Source organism: Pinus tabuliformis, chromosome 7 (genome assembly GCF_031772625.1).
Source record: "Pinus tabuliformis cultivar Carrire ecotype Pingquan chromosome 7, CPIR1, whole genome shotgun sequence".
Taxonomy (NCBI): Eukaryota; Viridiplantae; Streptophyta; class Pinopsida; order Pinales; family Pinaceae; genus Pinus; species Pinus tabuliformis.
The window spans coordinates 189241384-189261364 of NC_142293.1; the positions used below are offsets into that span (position 1 = coordinate 189241384).

Here is a 19981-nt window from a genome sequence, read left to right on the forward strand (position 1 = left end):
GAAGTGAAGTCTGGGCAGCAAGTGGGCTAAGGAAAGTAATCTGGAGTAGCAGAGTTCCATTCCAGGCAGCAATGAAAGCCTTGGAACATCTTTGGGCAGCAGTGAGGCCTATTAGGGCCTCTCTTGGCAGCAGCAAGGTCTGTTAGGGTAACCTCGGGGCAACAGCAAGGTCTGTTAAGGTTTTTCTGATAGTAGCAAGGCAACAACAAAGGTCTGTTGGAACATCTCCGAAGGCAGCAAGGTCTGTGAGGTGCAATTTGAGCAGTAACGGGCATTGTTAAGGTGTTTCCTGAGGCAGCAAGGAAACCGATGATCTTATAAGTTGGTTATTTGTGCCGAATGTGCAGTGTTGTTGATAGGGTAACTGATGTTGTAATCCTTGTGAATGTTGTTGGTGCATTCAATAAAAGTTTGCTACTATTTATAAATTGATGAGGTATTGTACAGCGAGATATGTTGGTGTAACAGCACTAGGAGTGAGATTGTGAATTTGTAACTACTGTTGGTATTGTTGGTAAAATCAACTACTTGTTTTCCTTGTTGTGCATTCAAAATCATCTCTGTTTGAAATTAGAAGGAATATTGTGATACTGGTACAAATTTGTCATGTGCTCATTTCAACCCTAAGGGTAATTTCCAAGGGAAATATTACAGTGGTATCAAAGCTATGCATCCTACCAGCCTGTGAGCATATGAACTCTAGATGCTTCCAAAAGACAGGGAGAACGTTACAGTCAGGAAGAAGACTCAGTCAAGGCAGACAGGGAAGAGCAACCAGTATATGCTAACCCTTTTGACATCTTCAGGGGGCTAGCAAGGGAGCAACAGCAGCTAGCCCAAGGAAAGCAGCAAATAGCTCAACTATTGGCACAAGGGCAGGCAGCAGATGGCCCAATTTTTTGCCCAGGTTGTGGAAAATCTAAACAATGCAGGTAACAATGTTGCTAGTGGATCTAATTGCGTAACAAAAGTTTTGCAGAGGGGAGCAACAACCATAATACAGCCTCCTTTAACATCTTTACACAAGCTAAAGTAGAGGCAACTAGTAGAAGTCACCCCCAGTTTCTAGATGGTCAAAGAGCAGCAATCCAAAAAACCACAAAACAGAATGGAGATTTTACAAAATATTTACAGGAATATGATCACTAGGGGAAGATGTTCGAGCAGCCATGACCTTTAATGAGTTCAGTATCATTAAGTATAGAAACAAGCCCAAGGGCACACAGCAGAACCATGATCTACTACACAAGGTTGGGAAACTATCCATTCCCTCTTTCGATGGGTCATCCAAGTGTTCGGCAACGGCTTGGGTACAAAATTTAGACATCTACTTCTAACTTAACCCAATGTTGGAAGCAGAGGTTATCAAATTTGCCACCCTGCATTTGGAAGGGGAAGAGCATGAATGGCGGTACCACGGATTGGTCACATTGGGACATTCCAGCATCACCTCCTACAAGGACTTCACAGAAATATTGATAAACGGGTTTGACAGGAAGGATCCGAAGATACATTTCATATAGCTAGCCCAGCTCAAGCAGATTGAGACACCAGAGTGCTACATTTCAGAATTTCAGCAAGTAGTGATCATGAAGATAGAGATATCTGAGTAGAGACTGATCATGCTTTTCACAAAAGGTTTAGCTGAACCCTTGTGTGGTTGGGTCAAGGCTTTCAAGCCCACTACCTTACAAGATGCCATCACTGGGACACGAGACATGGGAAATGCAATACCTAAAGCTAAATTTCCATCCAAACCATTCATTCCTCATAAGAACAAGTATAAGAAGCCATTTCAAATAGAGTGGACCAGGGAAGGACGGGTTCGATGATGAGACTCAGTGTGAGCTGAGAAGAAAGAAACTTTGCTTCACTTGCAAGGAACCCTGGGAACCAAGTCACAGATGCTTGGGCAAGGGGAAGGTCCACTATATTGAAGTAGTGTCAGACAGCAATGATGAAGAAGATACAATACCAGCACCAAGCAATGAGCCTAACAATTTCGAAGAAGAGCAGTCCCTTGAGGAGGCTAAAGGAGATGAGAGTCCCCGGAGAAGAATCAAGGGTGGTACTATTGCCACTCTTTCTAGAGTCCCTAGGTATTACACATTCAGGATCAGGGGGGTCATAAAGGGGCAATGAATCATAGCATTGGTCAATGGTGGAGCCACACACAATTTCATCTATGCAACTTTGGTGTCAAGGAGAGGTATTCCCATAGAGGAGTTTGAAGGCTACAATGTTCTAGTAGTTGATGGCCACAACATAACATGTAAGCAAGTGATCCCACGTTTAAGCATGACAATAGGTAACTATACATTAACAGATGACTTTTATGTAGTAGATCTTGCAGACACCAATGTCGTATTGGGGGTACAATGGTCATACTCATTGGGAAAATTTTTAATGAACTACTAGGCAGTGGAGAATGAATTCAAGGCAACAAGTGGCAAGAAGGTAGTATTCAGAGGTATGTCCAACTGCAGTCCTCGAACTATATCAACTATGAGAATGGAGGCTATATTTAGGCATGGAGATGTACCTTGCGCAGCAGAATGTTTGATTACGACCCAAAAGTCATTTGCTAGTAGCCAACAGTATCAGGTCGATATTCAACTATTGTTGAATAAGCATGACTGGGTTTTTAGAGAGATTCACTCAGGGAGACCTCTTGATAGGGGCTTTGGGCACACCAAAAATAAGAGGGGTCCAAACCTGTGATCACACACCTTACAAACACCAGAAAAAATTCAAGGATGAGATAGAGAAGGCCATCAAAGAACTGCTAGCTATGGGCCACATCCGACCTAGCTCAAGTCCATTCAACTCATCAATAGTTTTGGTGAAGAAGGATGGCACGTGGAGGATGTGCATTGACTACCACGCACTAAACAAAAAGACCATCAAAAACAAGTGTCCCATTCCCAAGATCGATGAACTGTTAGAAAAGTTGCATGGAAAAGAATAATTCTCAAAGATTGATCTACGGTCAGGATATCATCAAATTTGAGTCCAAGAGCAAGATGTGTATAAGACAGCTTTCAGGTGCCACAATGGGCATTTTGATTTCTTGGCCATGCCATTTGGACTGACCAATGCACCGGCCACTTTCCAATCATGTATGAACCACATATTCAACAAGCAGTTGAGGGAGTTCTTATTGGTATTCTTTGATGACCTCGTCATAAACACCAAAACATGGAAGGAGCACTTAGGACATCTACATCATATTATGGGTATTGTGAAGGAGCAATCACTTTATGCCAAGGCATCAAAGTGCGAGTTTGAGATGACCAAGATCCTTTATTTGGGATACATAACCAATACCCAAGGGGTACAAGTGCATCAAGATAAGATACAAGCCATACTGAATTGGCCCACACCTAGGAACCTTACCGAGTTACAAGGATTCTTTGAGATTTGCAACTATTAAAAGCGGTTTGTCAAAGGATTCTCTTAGTTAGGCACAATATTGATAGACTTGAAAAAGAAAGGGGCATTCAAATGGATAGAAAGAGACTCAGCAAACCCTTTGAATGCCCCTTTGCATTTTAGCTTTCAAGCGCAAGAAACTTAGGGATCCAAAGAGACTCTATTCCATCTGTGACAAAGAGATGCTCGCCATTATGCACGCCTTAACGAAATTCAAACAGTATTTGGTAGGGGGCAAGTTCGTGCTCAAAACAGATCACAATAGCTTACAACACTTCCCAGAGCAAAAGGACCTCAATGAAAGATAGCGAAAATGGGTAAGTAAGATTCAGGCCTATGATTTGTTGATTTGGGGTAGCATTGGATGTGCTCTAGCCATGAAAATTGGTGGAGAGGCTAAGGCACATGAGATCTCCAATACTCAGAAAGGGTTTGGGCAGATTCTAAACAGTTTGGGAGATATTAAAATAATTAATATTTTTAATGAAGTCCCTAAGTCTAAACTTAGGGAAAATAAAATATTAATGTGTATTAATATAAAACTCTGTTAGAATGGTCCAAAAGTCATCGATCAAGCCAGATCTAATCTTAGCCGTTGATTCAGGACTTAATCTCGGTCGTTGATTTGTCAACAAGAAAAGTATAAGAAGAGGCTTGAGAGTCACTTGGAGAACACACTAAGGGAGACTAGTCAGTTCAATTTCTGGAGAGGGGTTAGCTGAGAAACTGAACCAGTGGTCTGGCGAGCAGTCAGGAGGCAGCAAGTACAGAGCAGAGAGGCAGGATTAGCCACTGGAGATCAACGCTGAGACAGGAGAGGCAGACGTAGGGCTTTTCAGGCATACGCAGAGGCAGCAGAACACTGCGCAGTCACTTGTTGGGCCTGAGTGAATGACGAAGAGAGGCCCAGGGCTAACGCAGTCAAGCAGGGGTTGACGCAGAGAGTTTGAGAGCCACACGGAGACCAACCGAGGTAACGTTGGGATTGGGAGAAGTGCTAGAGAATTATTTCTCTCTATGGGTAAGCCAGTTTGGCACCCTGTTGTCAGAAAAATTGTTGAATAATAAAATTCTCCCTTGCTGCACCGGTTTTCCCACATTGGGTTTTTCCGAGGATTGTTGTCCAAAATATCTGTGTCAATGTGTTAATGCTTGTGCATATGTTTGTTTCTATATTACGGTGTGATATCTGCAACAGTATTTATTTTAATGTTTATTGAAGTAATTTCATAAATAACTTATTGTGGAATAATTAGGAAAAATAAATCAATTGCCGCAGTGATAGAATTTTCACATGGTATCAGAGCAAGTAATCAGAGACACAAAGGGAAAATCATTTATGGGTCGAGACCACAATGCAGAGGCATCCACGTCAGGGGACTCACACAGATTTTCAGAAGATTGCACAAGAGAAAGAGATTTCGATTTCTCTATGTTGGCTTCTAGGCTGGAAGAAGAAGTGACGTGTATGACTAGTGTTGCATCATCAGAAGTATGGTATATAGACAGTGGAGCTTCGTGGCATATGACGGGAATCAAGGAGTGTTTCTCAGAATATCGAGAAGAGAAGATGAACTTTCAGATCACCATGGGGAACAAGGCAAAGTGTACTCTAGAAGGGAAGGGTACCACAGTTTTTCAAACAAAATCGGGAGAACAATTTCGTGCTACAAACGTACTACATGTACCAAGATTGGGGATGAACTTACTTTCTATGTCGCAACTACAAGGCACGGGCTATGACGTCTACTTCATCAAGGAGAAGGTATACGTCAAACACCCGAGCTGGAAAATGAAAGTGCAGATTGGGATCAAAAGTAATCGATTGCATAGATTGCAACTAGAATCATCAATGGCACTAATAGGCAGTCATGGAGACAAGGACTTGAAAGAACTATGGCACAGAAGAATGGGTCACTTGCACCATGGAGCTCTGACAATTCTTAGGAGCACTGTAACAGAAGTTTCGGATCTGAGTACAGAACGAGATGATGTATGCAGGGGATGTGTTCTAGGAAAGTATCCCAAGGCAGCATTTCCTAGGAGCAAACACACGGCCAAGAGTGTACTAGGATTGATACACTCTAATATCTGCGGACCTATGTCCGTCAAAGCTCTCAATGATGCCAAGTATTTCCTTACTTTCATTGATGACCACTCAAGGAAAACTTGGATTTTCTGAAAACCAAGGATGAGGTTTTCTATCGATTCAAGGAGTTCAAGGCTCTAGTGGAGAATCTGACTGGGAAGAAAATAAAAGTTTTGCGCTCAGATAATGGTGGAGAATATGTCGATAAGGACTTCACTGATTTTTGCACTAAGGAGGCCATCAAAAGAGAGTGGACAGCTCCATATAATTTGGAGCAGAATGGGGTAGTAGAAAGAAAGAACAGGACTATTGTAGAAGCAACTAGGGCCATGACGTATGATCAGGATATGCCAAAATTCCTGTGGGCAGAAGCATGCAACACAACAGTCTATGTTCAGAACAAGACTCCTCATCGGGCAGTGGGCAAGATTACTCTAGAGAAAGTCTTCATAGGGAAGACACCTAAAGTTAGTCATTTCAAGATATTTGGGAGTCTAGCATATTGCCGCATACCTAAAGAAAAAAGGAAGAAGTTGGATCAGACTACAGAAAAGGGATACCTGGTAGGATATAGCGAGAACGCTAAGGCATACAGAATCTATCTTCCAGGGAGCAGGGAGGTAGTAGTACGACGAGATGTAAAATTCATTGAGGATAGGGCTTTCAGAAGATCTCGCGAGCTGCCTTCCGAGGAGCAGTCGAAAGAGGAGTCGTTGGTTAAGCCTCTTCAACCAACAAAAGTGCTTCAAACTAGTGGGCACGGAATTGACCCCTAGTACTAGCTCTCACCCTCAAACAAATGGCCAAATAGAGATTGTGAATAAATGGATTGTGGGATATTTTCGTAACTATGTGACAAGAACGCAGAAGGCATGGATCAAATGGTTACATCTCAAGGAGCACTGTTACAACACCACTTATCATCTATCCATTGGGATAACCCAATTCAAGACACTACATGGGTATGACGCTCCATCTTTTGTCAATTGAGCATTTGGGGATAGTACGGCTCCAAAAGCCAAAGATTGGATACAATAGAGCCAAGACATCCTTAAGGTCCTTAAGGAGAACCTGCAGACTGCCCAAAACTAACAAAAGATGTATGCAAACAGGGACAAAACAAAGCGCAACTTTGAGGTGGGAGACTTAGTTTTCCCAAGGGTACAGCCATATAGACTCTTCACTCAAGAAGAGCGGTGCAAAAAAACTAAAACCGAGATTTTATGGGCCTTACAAAGTTCTCAAACAAAATGGTGAAGTAGCATAAGAGTTGGGGCAACCAAAGGGAAGCAAAATCACGTGTTCCATGTATCATGCCTTAAGAAGGTTGTCAGTTAGCTGGTTACTACTTCACCCAAGCTACCCCCTTTCGACAAGAAAGGACAATTAGAATTGATTCCCGAAGCTATCATGGTTATTCGAGAGAGAAGATCTCAAAATGATCTCAAAATATCTCATTAGGTGGAAGGACTTGCCTAAAGAAGATGCCACATGGGAAAGAGAATAGATCTTGCAACACTCGAATTTGCAATTGCTTGAGGGCAAGTAATATTGGGAAGGGGGGACTGTGATGTCCTCTTCTAATTAATTGCCCAAGGGAGGATATAGTAGCCTCTCTAACCCTGTAAGCTATAGTCATTCGTAAAGTTGGAAACCCATTATTTGATGATGTTGTGGTAACATTAGATAATTTGGAATAAATGAGGGAAAACTCGCAATAAAAACCAAACATGGGGCAAATGGAGGGAAAATTGTTCGTCACTCATATTCAAATTAGGAGGGAAGCCCCAAAGGAAATCTATAAAAATAACAGAGGAGATTCATTTTTGTTCATCAGGGATTGTGGTTCTTTCTGATCTGTGAGCTGAGGATCTTGAGGGTTTTAAGATCCCTTTTTTCTGGCTGATTTCGGGGGTGAAAGATTCTACCCTAGCCAGTCCATCTCTCTTTATTTTGTTTAGCATAATTTCTGAGGTGACATTCATCTATTTTGTGGCAACAAGGGTTTATGAGACAGTTTGAGGCAATGGCCTACCTTCAAGGCATTTTCTGTGGCAGTGTGAGCTTTGAAGTTAGGATGCAGAAATCTGTGGCAGTGTGATTTCCTGAGGCATTGTTTTGGGCAGCGAGGGTCTCTGAGGGCACTCCAAGCTGGGAAATCTTCTATTCTAGGCAGTGAGGGCTAGAGTGAACAACCCTGGTCCCTGTGGCTGTGGCCACTTCTGAAGTCTTATTTATGGCAGCGGTTCCTCTCTAAAAGCAATATCTGGGGTTGCAAAGTGTAGGCAGCAAGGGGGCTGAGGAAGGTAATGTGGAGCAGCAGAGTTTCATTCCAGGCAGCAGCGAAGGCCTTAGGGCATCTCTGGGCAGCAGCGAGGCCCATTAGGGCTTCTCTGGGCAGCAGCAAGGTCTGTTAGGATAACCTCAGGGCAACACCGAGGTCTGTTAGGTTTTTCTGATAGTAGCAAGGCAGCAGCAAAGGTCAGTTGGAACATCTCCAGAGGCAGCAAGGTCTGTGAGGTGCAATTTGAGCAGTAACAGGCATTGTTAACGTGTTTCCTGAGGCAGCAAGGAAACCAATGATCTTGTAAGTTGGTTATTTGTGTCAAATGTGCAGAGTTGCTGATAGGGTAACTGATGTTGTAATCCTTGTGAATATTTCTGGTGCATTCAATTATAGTTTAATACTGTTTATAAATTGATGAGTACTGTACAGCAAGATCTGCTGGTGTAACAGCAGTTACAGCACTAGGGGTGAGATTGTGAATTTGTAACCTGCCATGTGTTGTTGGTGTTGTTGTTAATATCAAATACTTGTTTATGCTGTTGTGCATTCAATATGATCTCTGTTTGAAATTAGAAGAAACACTGTGATACTGGTACAAATTTGTCGTGTGCTCTTTTCAACCCTAAGGGTAATTTCCCAAGGGGAATATTACATATAACATCTAACCCCCACAATGCAACACAGGCAAGTATCCTACTGATCTTTTATTTCCTTTTGAATTGTTGATTACTACCATATCCTAGTAGGCAGGGCTTTCTATTTTGCAAAATGAGCTATGTGCTTAAACTATAGACAATAATATACTCTACTACTAGTGAGTATGTGATGGAATCAAAGCCCTGTTTGTAGGACTATGTAGTTGGTTGAACATAATCTTCATGAATAATCATAGAGATGCAAATATGAACTTTTTCTCTAGAAACGCAACACACACACACATCCAACCATTTTCTTCTAGTTTAGTGGAACATGATACAAGGGAAAAAAAGAGATTGGACCTCAAACTAATAGATCTTGCATACTTCAACCTAGGAAATATTAGATTTGATTTTCACTCACTTATAAGCACATGTCATTATAGCAGATTTATTGTTAGTTTACTTGGTTGTTCCAACCGTGTTGTCCATTGTGAGGAAGATCTTCATGCAAGGATGGCAAGCTGCTTATGAAGACATGATGGAGAAGACAATGCAGTATCACATCAGTAAGGCACATGCATGCATGCCTACATATTCTTTTATGGCAGGGTGCAGATTTACACGTTGAGGGAGCAGTTACTCTCAGAGAGATTCCCATACGCATGGCACATTTTGTTGGGACGCATGCATAATGCACTATTTTGGGAAAGATTCCCTCTTGCAGAAGGCACACTACTCTGGGAGAAATTTCCATCATTCAAGGCATATTTAGTCCAAAAGTCACACTACCCGCATGGCACACCATTCTAAGGGTTGCACATCATGTATGGCACAACCATTTTGGGGGTTGCACGTCATGCATGGCACATGCATTCCATGTTTGTGAGGCACATGAATAAGCATGTGAGATGCGCCACTCTTCATGTCATTTTTAACATGTTTTGTAACATGCTCTTCTTCGTCACATATAAAGGAGATGGACCACTACTACTTACATGGAGCAAAGAAAATAAGTCAGTGTGATTTGCAGCGAGTATTAGCAGCAGAGATTTCTATGTTTTAGTTGTTCTTTTCAATGTGTTACAAGCAAGTTAAGGAGTGAAATTTTTCTTTTGTGTGGGCAAATTGTGTGCTTGCTAGCAACTACATCAGCTGTTGTTGTATTCATTCGGACTGAGTAAAGGGATTATGCTTAAGAGTGAGTGTTAAAATTGGCAACTAGGGCCAAATTCCACTTTGGACAGCTCATTTGATGGAGATGATGATTGCATTGAATTCCTCTTTTCGCGAGGACCAAAATCAACCTAAAGATCATCAAATTTGGACAAGTAGAAATGTATTTTTGAATTTATGCCCACACCTATGTAAATTTTCAAGGTTGGCCACATCATCATGTAGGCTCATGAAGCCCAATGAGTATGTCTCTTGACCCTCATTTGGCGCCTCACTCACTCACTCACTCATTCTTCTCTCTCATCATCTGATTGATTCGTACAACTTATTGGGCATCTCTTTTCCTCACATGTGTGACATAAAAAGGACAAATTGCAGGATGAATTACAGGGCCGAAATTTCAAAGACTGTTGCAGGTTTGACCAAAGTTGACAAAGGGTGATTTGACCTCCTTTGACTGCGGTTTTTGTGCCTAAATTTCATTTTTGGCAAGCCACATATATTGGCACAAGAACCAAGACATTTTGTTGACTTTGACTGCAGACATATCACAGGGTTGACCACAGCCCTGACCACAGAGTTTGATCCACTTTGACCGTTGTTTTCAGGACTCTTTTGGACTGACTTTGACCACCTTATCAAGGCGAGTTTCACTGGGTATGACCGAGTTGCTTTGAGGACATTTTGTTGCTACTTTGACCAACGTTGACTTTCTGGTTAGCGTTGTTGACCGCTGCAGAAAGTTTCATATTTGACAAGGCTTCTTTAATCATCATTTGGCAAGTCAATTTTGACTTTATTGTACTTTCTCTCTATTGAACATTTGTTATAATAATAAGAAGAATTGATCAAAGGGTTTTCCCCATCTTGGGGTTTTTCCTTAGCATCTACCAAATCTAGTGTCCTCTTGTCTTGGCTTGTCTTTTGCTTTTGTTGTTCATGTTCTATATACAATTACTATCAATGTGATTTATGGTTAATGTGATTGCTATTGGAAAACTAAATTGGAAATTGTCATTGGGCTGCTAAAAGAACATTGAATTAATTGTGTTAAGCATAGAACATACCATTGTTAACTAAAATTAACATGGGATCAAAGCCCAAGTGAAGACAAAGCCCAAGCAAGAGAGAGAAAAGCAATCACTAAGAGAGATCTATTGGACAAATATCAATGGCTTCTACATCTTACTTAAAGATTGGGGACAAGCTCAATGATAAATCTAACTCTCATGCATGGAAGATGAATTTGGACCTAACTTTGGAGGAACATAAAGTATTGGGCTATGTGCAGGGAAAAGTGGTGGAGCCTCTTTCAAATGCACCGGCTGCTGCTAAGACAAAGCATAGAAAAGGTGAGGTCAAAGCAAAAAGAAAAAATTGGTTGACTCTATTCAAAAGCATTTGGTTGCCTATATTTCTGATTTGGGATCTTCTAAGGAACATGATAAGTAGGTTGCGATGTTCAAAGTTAACAATGCAAATCAAATCCTCTTTCTCAAAAACAAGTTGAAGGATATCAAGATGGATAAAGGGGAGTCTATTCAATCCTACTTCATGAGAATAACTCAATCAAGAACGTCTTGTTATCTATTGGAGAAGTTATTTCTTATTTGAGAATAACTCAATTCAAGAATGCTCTCTCTCATGCTCTTGGAGGGGTCTTCCAAGACCATGGGATGTATTTGTCACCACCATTCTCAACAATGACAAGATACTTGGTTTCGATGAGTTATTGGCTAGAAGCACTCAAGAGGAGACTAGGATGATGGAAATTGTCAAGCCTTCAAATGGAAATGAACCTATTTTTTTCTCCACTCATGCAAAAAGGAAGAATAATGTTGGTCCGAGGAGACAAGGTGAAGGATCCAAGAAAGGATTCAAAGAAGGAAGAAAAGGAAGGTGCTACAATTGCAACTGGTTCGACCACTATGCTACAGAATGTCCTCACAAGAAGAATTCTCCAAGGGATGACAACAATAACAACAACAACAATTTCAAAGGCAGCGAAAATCAAGGGAACAATAGGTTCAACAACAAGAGAAAGAGGAGTGCTCCCACTACTCGAAATGGCAATGGTCGACCTCCCAAAAGAACGAGAAATGCCAAGTATGATGAAAGTAATGCTGTAGAAAAACAAGACGAATTCTATCTTATTTCCACTCTATCTATTGCCTCTCCTTTGGATACTTTGGATCATTGTTCGATTGATAGTGGAGCCTCAAGTCACTTCACTAGGTACGAGGAGTACCTCTCAAATTTGGTTGAAAAGAAGACTAATTTGAAGATCATATTTGGAGATAATGCAACCTACCCCATGAAAGAGATAGGTACTATCACTCTTCACTTGAATCAAGGTCAAACCATTCATCTACAAGAAGTATTGTATGCGCTCGATTTGAAGAAGAACTTGGTGTCTATTTTTGTGATGGAAGATGAAGGCTTTAAGGTAGCATTCATTGATGGAAAGGTACGTATTTGGCCAAGAAACCCTAAAGATGCATTTACTCTTGGATTTAGGGTTGATGCTCTCTATCAAGTTGGAGGAAGTCCATTGGGGGCTTTGGCAAGCGATAACTCTCTTCAATCTAAGCTATGACACCGAAGGTTCGCCCACTTATATTACAAAGCCTTACCTGGGGTAAGGAAGATGGTCACAAGGATGCCCGAGTTCAATATGAACCATGAAGGTGCTTGTCAAGGTTGTGCCGCTGGGAAAACTTACAAAGGGACCATTCCCTTCTAGTGGAAGCAAGGCAACCGATATTCTCCAATTGGTCTATTCTAACCTATCTAGTATGTTGCCCATAACATCGTTAGCAGGATACTTATATTATGCAATCTTTGTGGATGACTACTCTCGCATAACATGGATCTATTTCTTGAAGAAGAAGGATGAAGTGTTCAATCTAAGCTATGGCACTGGAGATTCGCCCACTTACATTAGAAAGCCTTACCTGGGGTAAGGAAGATGGTCATAGGTATGCCCGACTTCAATATGAACCATGAAGGTGTTTGTTAGGGTTGTGCAGCTAGGAAACTTACAAAGGGACCATTCCCTTCTAGTGAAAGCAAGACAATTGGTATTCTCCAATTGGCCCATTTTGACCTATCTGGTATGTTGCCCATAACATCGCTGGGAGGATACTTATATTATGCAATCTTTGTGGATGACTACTCTCACATAACATGGATCTATGTCTTGAAGAAGAAGAATGAAGTGTTCAAATGGTTTTGTTCTTTCAATACATTGGTGCAAAATCAAACAATGAAGAAGATCAAGATATTAAGGACCGATAATGGAACCGAGTATGAATCAAATAAATTCAATGACTTTTGCAAAGAGGCTGGCATTAAGAGGGAGACAAATGTTCCATACACTCCTTATCAAAATTGCATTGCTGAAAGGAAGAATCGAACAATCATGGAATCCACCCATGCCATGCTCCATGATCAAGGCTACCAAAGTTCTTATGGGGAGAAGCTTCCAACACTGTTGTATATGTTCAAAATAGGAGCTCACATCAAGCATTTGATTTCAAGACATCCGAGGAAGTTTTCATTGGTAAGAAACTTGATGTTTCTCATTTTAAAATATTTAGTCGTCCCATGTACTTTCATGTGCCTTAAGAGAAAAGAAATAAGTTGGAAGCATCGGGGAAGAAGAGTATATTCGTTGGCTACAGTGAAAATTCAAAGGCACCTAGTCAAAGAGATGTGGAAGTAGGTCATGATGTCACCTTTGATGAAGACACTTCCCTTCAAAAAGCAAAAGATCTCCCTATTCCAAGAAAGGACAATGATGATGCTACCAAAAAACAAGACGAACCTCCGACGGATGAGCCTATGCTCGATATTAATGGTCCAATGGATCCTATCAATCCACCTCCTAGTGATCCCTCTAGCTCAAGGAAAAGACCTATACGGCTCAAATATACTCTCGAAGATGCTGAAAGACATATTGCTCCAAGAGGGATATTTCGCGTAAGTAAGAAACCAAACAGTATCAAGGGTACCTGGCTGCTGTGAGTACTATCATTCAAGTTGAATCATGCACATTCGAAGAAGTTGTAAAACATCAAGTATGGAAGGATGCGATGAATGAGGAATATGAATCGATCATGAAGAATGATGTCTGAGACATGGTTCCTAGACCTGAGGACAAGTTTGTGGTCACTTCTAGATGGCTTTACAAAATTAAACATGGAGCTTATGGGAGTGCTGAAAAATATAAGGCCAGGTTTGTAGTTCGTGGCTTCTCTCAAAAGAAAGGAGTGGACTATGACGAGATATTTGCACCGATTGCCCGACATACCACTATCTAATCTATTATTGCTCTCACTGCCACTCAAGGAAGGAGCCTACATCAAATAGACATTAAGAATGCTTTCTTGCATGACTCGCTTAAGGAGGAAGTCTACTTGGAACAACCTCAAGGGTTAGAAGTACATGATCGAAGGACACATGTATGCAGGTTGAAGAAAGCCCTCTATGGCATGAAGCAAGACCCTAGGGCTTGGTATGAGAGGATTGATAACTATCTTATGAAGTTGGGATTCACAGGGAGTTATGTTGATCCCAACCTATACTTCAAGGTTGAAAAGGACATGCCTCTCATTTTGGTCCTTTATGTTGATGATCTCTTTCTGACAAGTGCGGACCCTCTCATTTATCAATACAAGAGGGAGTTGACTTCCAAGTTCGAGATGAAGGACCTAGAATTGACCCACTACTTCCTAGGCCTAGAGGTCTAGCAAAAGCCAGGTGAGATTTTCCTTTCTCAAGGAAAATACATTGTGAAGTTGCTAGAGAGATGTGGGATGGTGCATTGCAAATCTGTGTCTACTCCAATGGAACACAACTTCAAGAAGCTATGTGGAAGTGTTGCTGGGCCCGAATTGGCAAACCCTTCCGAGTATCGACAACTTATGGGGACCCTGATGTTCTTGGTAAACTCCCGAACGGACGTATGTGTCGCTATGAATACGTTGAATCAATTTATGGTTGAGCCTCATGATTCATCACATACATTGAATCGCTGCTAAGTATCTCTTTAGATATCTTCGTGGCACAATCAAATATGGGTTGAGATTCATTGTCGGGAATTTGAGGCTACATGAATATATTAATGTTGATTGGGTTGACAGTGTGGTGGATAGAAAGAGCATGTCAGGATGTTGCTTCTCATTGGAATCTTCTTTGATTTCTTGGATAAGCAGGAAGCAGAAATCAATTGCTTTAAGCATCGCTGAGGCCAAATATATTGTTGCTAGTATGGCCTGTTGTGAAGTTGTTTGTTTGAGGAAGGTCTTTAGTGAGTATTTGAGCACGTGTTGGATACCACCGTGATCTATCGCGAAAACCAAAGTGGGATTCGCCTTTCAAAGAATCTCGTGTTCCACAGCCGCTCCAAGCACATTGATATCAAGTACCACTTTATTCAAGATATGGTACAACAAGGAGCAATAAGGCTCTAACACATCAAGACTAATGAGCAGGTTGTAGACATCCTCACGAAGCCCTTAGGGAAGGTCAAATTCTTAGCCTTAGAGAGACTTAGAGTCGTGGAAGGACCCTCTCATGAGAGTCCCGCTTGAGTTGGACACTAAGCTCTGGGAGCTCCTAGGGGCTTGGGGTACTTCTTGGAGCTATGAGTGACCATAGGGTGAGTGGTTCACCTTCCCCTATAGGTGCGTTATGTACAAGGTGAGTGGTTCACCTTTCCTTGTGATACCCCATGATGGTTCACATGTGTGTATGGTGAGTGGTTCACCTTCCCCTATGATTGATTACACATGTATTTGCATAGGATGAGTGGTTCCCCTTCTTCTATGCATATGAGCAAGATGAGTGGTTCACCTTCTCCTACGGAAGCCCTAGCATACATCCTACCCATGTACTCTAGGACTCATGGGAAGTACCTCTCATCTGGCCAATGAGTTGGGAAAAGAGGATAAGGACCATAGCACTACAAATGGACGCATAGTGTACTGTTGTACTCGCTATGTCGAGCATGCATGGTGTTCAACAACTTGATTTGCGATAAAGTCTGATTAGGGTTCTACCCCTGGACTAACTTTTGTCAGTGGAAAGTGGTAAGATCTTATGACTCACTCTCGATCAATTCTTCTTCATTATCTATATCAGTGTTCAGTAGAACAGAGACGAGATGCAGAGATGATTCATGATGGCATGATGATGGATGGATTAACAAGTGTAATTCTCCCTAGTTGAAAGGGAGTTTTAAAATTGGCAACTAGGGCCAAATTCCACTTTGGACAGTTCATTTGATGGAGATGATGATTGCATTGAATTCCTCTTTTCACGAGGACGAAAATTGACCTAAAGATCATCAAATTTGGACAAGCATAAATGTCTTTTTGAATTCATGCCCACACGTGTAAATTACTAAATTGTCAAGGTCGGCCATATCATCATGTAGGCTCATGAAGCCCAATGGACGTGTCTCTTGACCCTCAACGATTTGTATAAATATAAGAGACCCCCATCCTCATTTGGCACCTCACTCACTCACTCATTCTTCTCTCTGATCATCTAATTGGTTCGTACAGCTTATTGGACATCTCTTTTCCTCACACGTGTGGCAGCAAAAGGACGAATTGCATGACGAATTACAGGATTGAAATTTCAGAGACTGTTGCAGGTTTGACCAGCATTGACCAAGGGTGGTTTGACCTCCTTTGACTACGGTTTTTGTGCCTAAATTTTGTTTTTGGCAGGACAGATCTATGGGCATAGGAACCGAGGCATTTTGTTGACTTTGACCGCAGACATATCACAGGGCTGACCACAGGCCTGACCACAAAGTTGACCGTAGAGTTGAACCAAGTTTGACCGCTGTTTTCAGAACTGTTTTGCACTGAATTTGACCACCTTATCAGGCCAAGTTTGACTGGGTGTGACCAAGCTGCTTTGAGGACATTTTGCTGCTGTTTTGACCAGCATTGACTTTCTGGTTAGGGCTGTTGACTACTGCAGAAAGTTTCAGATTCGACAGGGCTGCTTTGATCATCATGTGGCAAGTCAATTTTGACTTTATTGTACTCTATCTCTCTCTGCTAAACATTTGGTTATAATAATAAAAACTGATCAAAGGGTTTTCCCCACCTTGGGTTTTTTCCCTGGCATCCGCCAAATCCGGTGTCCTCTTGTCTTGGCTTGTCTTCTGCTTTTATGTTCAGGTTATTGTCAATGTGATTTATGGTTAATGTGATTGCTATTGGAAAACTAAATTGGAAAGTGCCATTGGGCTGCTAAATGAACATTGAAGCAATTGTGTTAAGCATAGAACATACCATTGTTAACTAAAATTAACTGTGAGCTAGGGTAGTAGAATGATTTTGCTAATGTGTGATACAGTATGGGTTTTGAGTGAAAAGTTTGCGTATGGTACAAAGATATGTGGTTTCTCTTTTCCATTGATTATAGCAAGGAATGTGATTGCTGCTACAGATTCCAAGTATGCTGTTCTGAATTCCCAAAATGTTATTAATGTAGATATAACCTTTAGTTTTCCACTCGTTTGATCTAACCTTAAATTATGCAGTGCCAGCACTATTGAGTTTACAATCCAGATTGTTGGTATTTACTATCCATTTTTTTGAGAGGTGCTTACACAATTTTCACTGATCAGTTGGGATTTTGTTCATGAGAAGTGCAGATATGCATATCATGTTCCCAAAGTAAACAGTTACCAGATTCACCACCCTTGGAAGAAGATTTGGGATCTAGGACAGATATGGTCTACAGATTCATTAAGCCCCACCAGATTCTAGAGGACCTGGAAGCTTTTGGTTGTTGGATAAAATTCATGTTGTCATAATTCTTTTGCAGCATAAACACCTGCAAAACATATTTATTGTTGTAAGAAACAACAAAAACATTTGCAGGAAACATGTCCAGCAACAGGAGAAGACAAAATAAATGTAAAAAAAGGTAAATGAGTAGGGAGATAAACAGGAGAGCAAGACCCACATGGCCTCCAAATAGCCAATGGATGCTTGGGGAGGTACATGCCTCCTTGTTCTTATGTTTTTTTTATTTTTTATCTCACTGCAACAGCATTTTGAACCAAAACTAAGCTTCTTTTTACCCTCATGCTTGGAGAATGGCAAATTTGGAGAGCAGAATAGTAAGTTGGAGGGCACTACAGCTTAAGCCTTACAGTTACCAAACTTGACAAATTTTGGTTTTACTTTTGAGTTGCATGTGCATACAGAAGAGTTCAAAAAATATGGATGAGAATGTTTAGTGTTTTTTGAAATCAACACAAAATAAAAGCACTCAAGTTTTCTCCTATTCCACTCATATTTTTGTATATTTTCATATCTCTGGTCATGGAACTCATTGTCAGAGAAGTAGTGGAGGGAGAGGATATAGTGGAGAAAATCAACATAAATATCCCATTTATTCTCCTCACTGGAAGTGTGTCACAAAAGTAGGAGATTGGGTCAGTTATGGGAGCTTTTGTTGCTTATTTTGTTTGTGAGATTGGTAGTTCTTCCAGCAATGGTGCTGACAATTATTATGATCAGTCGGAAGGTGGATTAGATGATGTTCTGTTGGAGAATGTGAAGGGTGGAGAGATGAGTGTCAGATCTCAGAACTTTTCAAATTAGCTCAGTTTTTGTAATTTTAATATTTTTTCCTTTATGATTATATGAATTTTTATAATGATGGTTTATGGTTTTCTGATGATATACGGAATCTAGTTTTTAAGGACTGATTAGATCCGATTTAAAGATTCAGTTCTTCCTAAAAATCCCTAAATTTTTAGTAATTTTATAGAGAGAGTCAGAGATAGACACTGCGTACCCAAGAAACCTAAATTTGGAAACTCTACCACACCCACGCACAACCCTCCCTGCAATCCCTACATGCATCCATGATTCGTATAACATTTGGACGTAGTAAATTAACAAATGTTGACCATAGCATTTAAACAAATTTTCACGCAAATCTTGAAGCGAACCATGAGATACTTGAAAATTGGACAAGCGTAGCGCATTTTAGTCACAATTAATCATATATCAATCAGCTCAGACTGGCCATTAATACCACCCTGTGCAGTAGAGTAATCTTTTGTGTGTTGTGTATTTTATACTATACCATGTTTTATCTATTATAGACTATAGCCATTATGTCCTATATGACTCGGTATCAATACAATCACTCTTGATCACCCTTTTTCACTTGTTCCTTGTTCTACTTGTGATTGCTTTCGTAACTAAACAGAGCACCCCATATACCCGTTGAGCTAGAAATACTGCCAGATGAGAAGAAGCTGCTTGTACATGTAAAAGAAGAACAAGGAACTTAAGATGTTTGTATTTAGTCCATTAAGACCTCGTTGACATTACAAACCAGGAGAAGAGAAAAACTAAAGAAAATTAACGAAATGTGATACGGGTTTTTCAGACATACAGATTCGAGATAGAAAGTAGCACGCTGCCTTGCTTCTGCAGGGGATCTCCAATCGAAGGCTGTACTTACAGCCAGAGCCGCCATATCCTCAATACTGACCTGGTTGCCTCCCTCCGCCATTAGTTCAATTGCAACGAAATACCCACTGACAAAAGCCACAAATGAAAACAATGCTTACAAATTTCTATTTGCAGGCTCCCCAACCAAAGGCAAAAGTAGAAGAGGATGTGTAAATATATTGCTGGGAATAAAGGTTACCTGAAGAGTATTAGAATTTATAGATGGCCATGGAGTTAAAAAGAAGCCACTGTTCATAACGGCTGATGAAGTGGGTAAAAATGGGTGGGTAAAAATGGGTCAGTGTTGTGTTAATGATAAATTTAAATCTGGGTGCCAATAAAGGAGCGGTTATAAATTTTACTATTTTTTATTGGAATTGATTAATAAAGTGGTGAATTATTAAAATTTTCTATATGCCCATTTTTCCAGTATTGAAATTTAATAATGGTTTATTATTAAATAATGATATGGTATTATTTTATTAAGATAGGGAATTTTTATGCTAATGGAATATTTGTACTAGTAGACTTAGATTTATTTGAAGATATCACTTTTTATGTACTCTAACCACAACCACCGTATCAAAAGATGTGCAAGTTTTTTTTGGAGTCAAAATGATTTAACTAATAATTATAATTAATCACTTTAATTAATATTTTTTAATATAATTTGACTAAGTCAAAATGTTTAGATAACATAGTATGACATGATATTACAACATCTCTTCCATAATAGGTTGGATGGTGTCTCTTTGCACAAAAATGTAATAAAATTATAGAGAGAGATTGTGAAATGAGGCATGGTTTTTTGGCATGTGGTATTAATGAACCATGGTACTCGTCATGGTATTGTAACAAAATC

At 40.5% G+C, this 19981-nt stretch overlaps 1 protein-coding gene across 2 annotated transcripts in view; it reads right to left on the reverse strand.

Moving 5' to 3' along the window:
* LOC149246492 (protein HASTY 1-like) overlaps positions 1-19319 on the reverse strand; it is a 330616-nt gene extending 311297 nt beyond the window's left edge. For both annotated transcript variants that reach the window (XM_089457942.1, XM_089457941.1), the window contains exon 1: positions 19061-19319. In XM_089457942.1, coding sequence (XP_089314068.1) covers positions 19061-19180 — 120 coding nt within the window. In that variant the 5' untranslated portion in view covers positions 19181-19319. The remainder of the gene's footprint in view (positions 1-19060) is intronic.
* Positions 19320-19981: the final 662 nt, after the last annotated feature.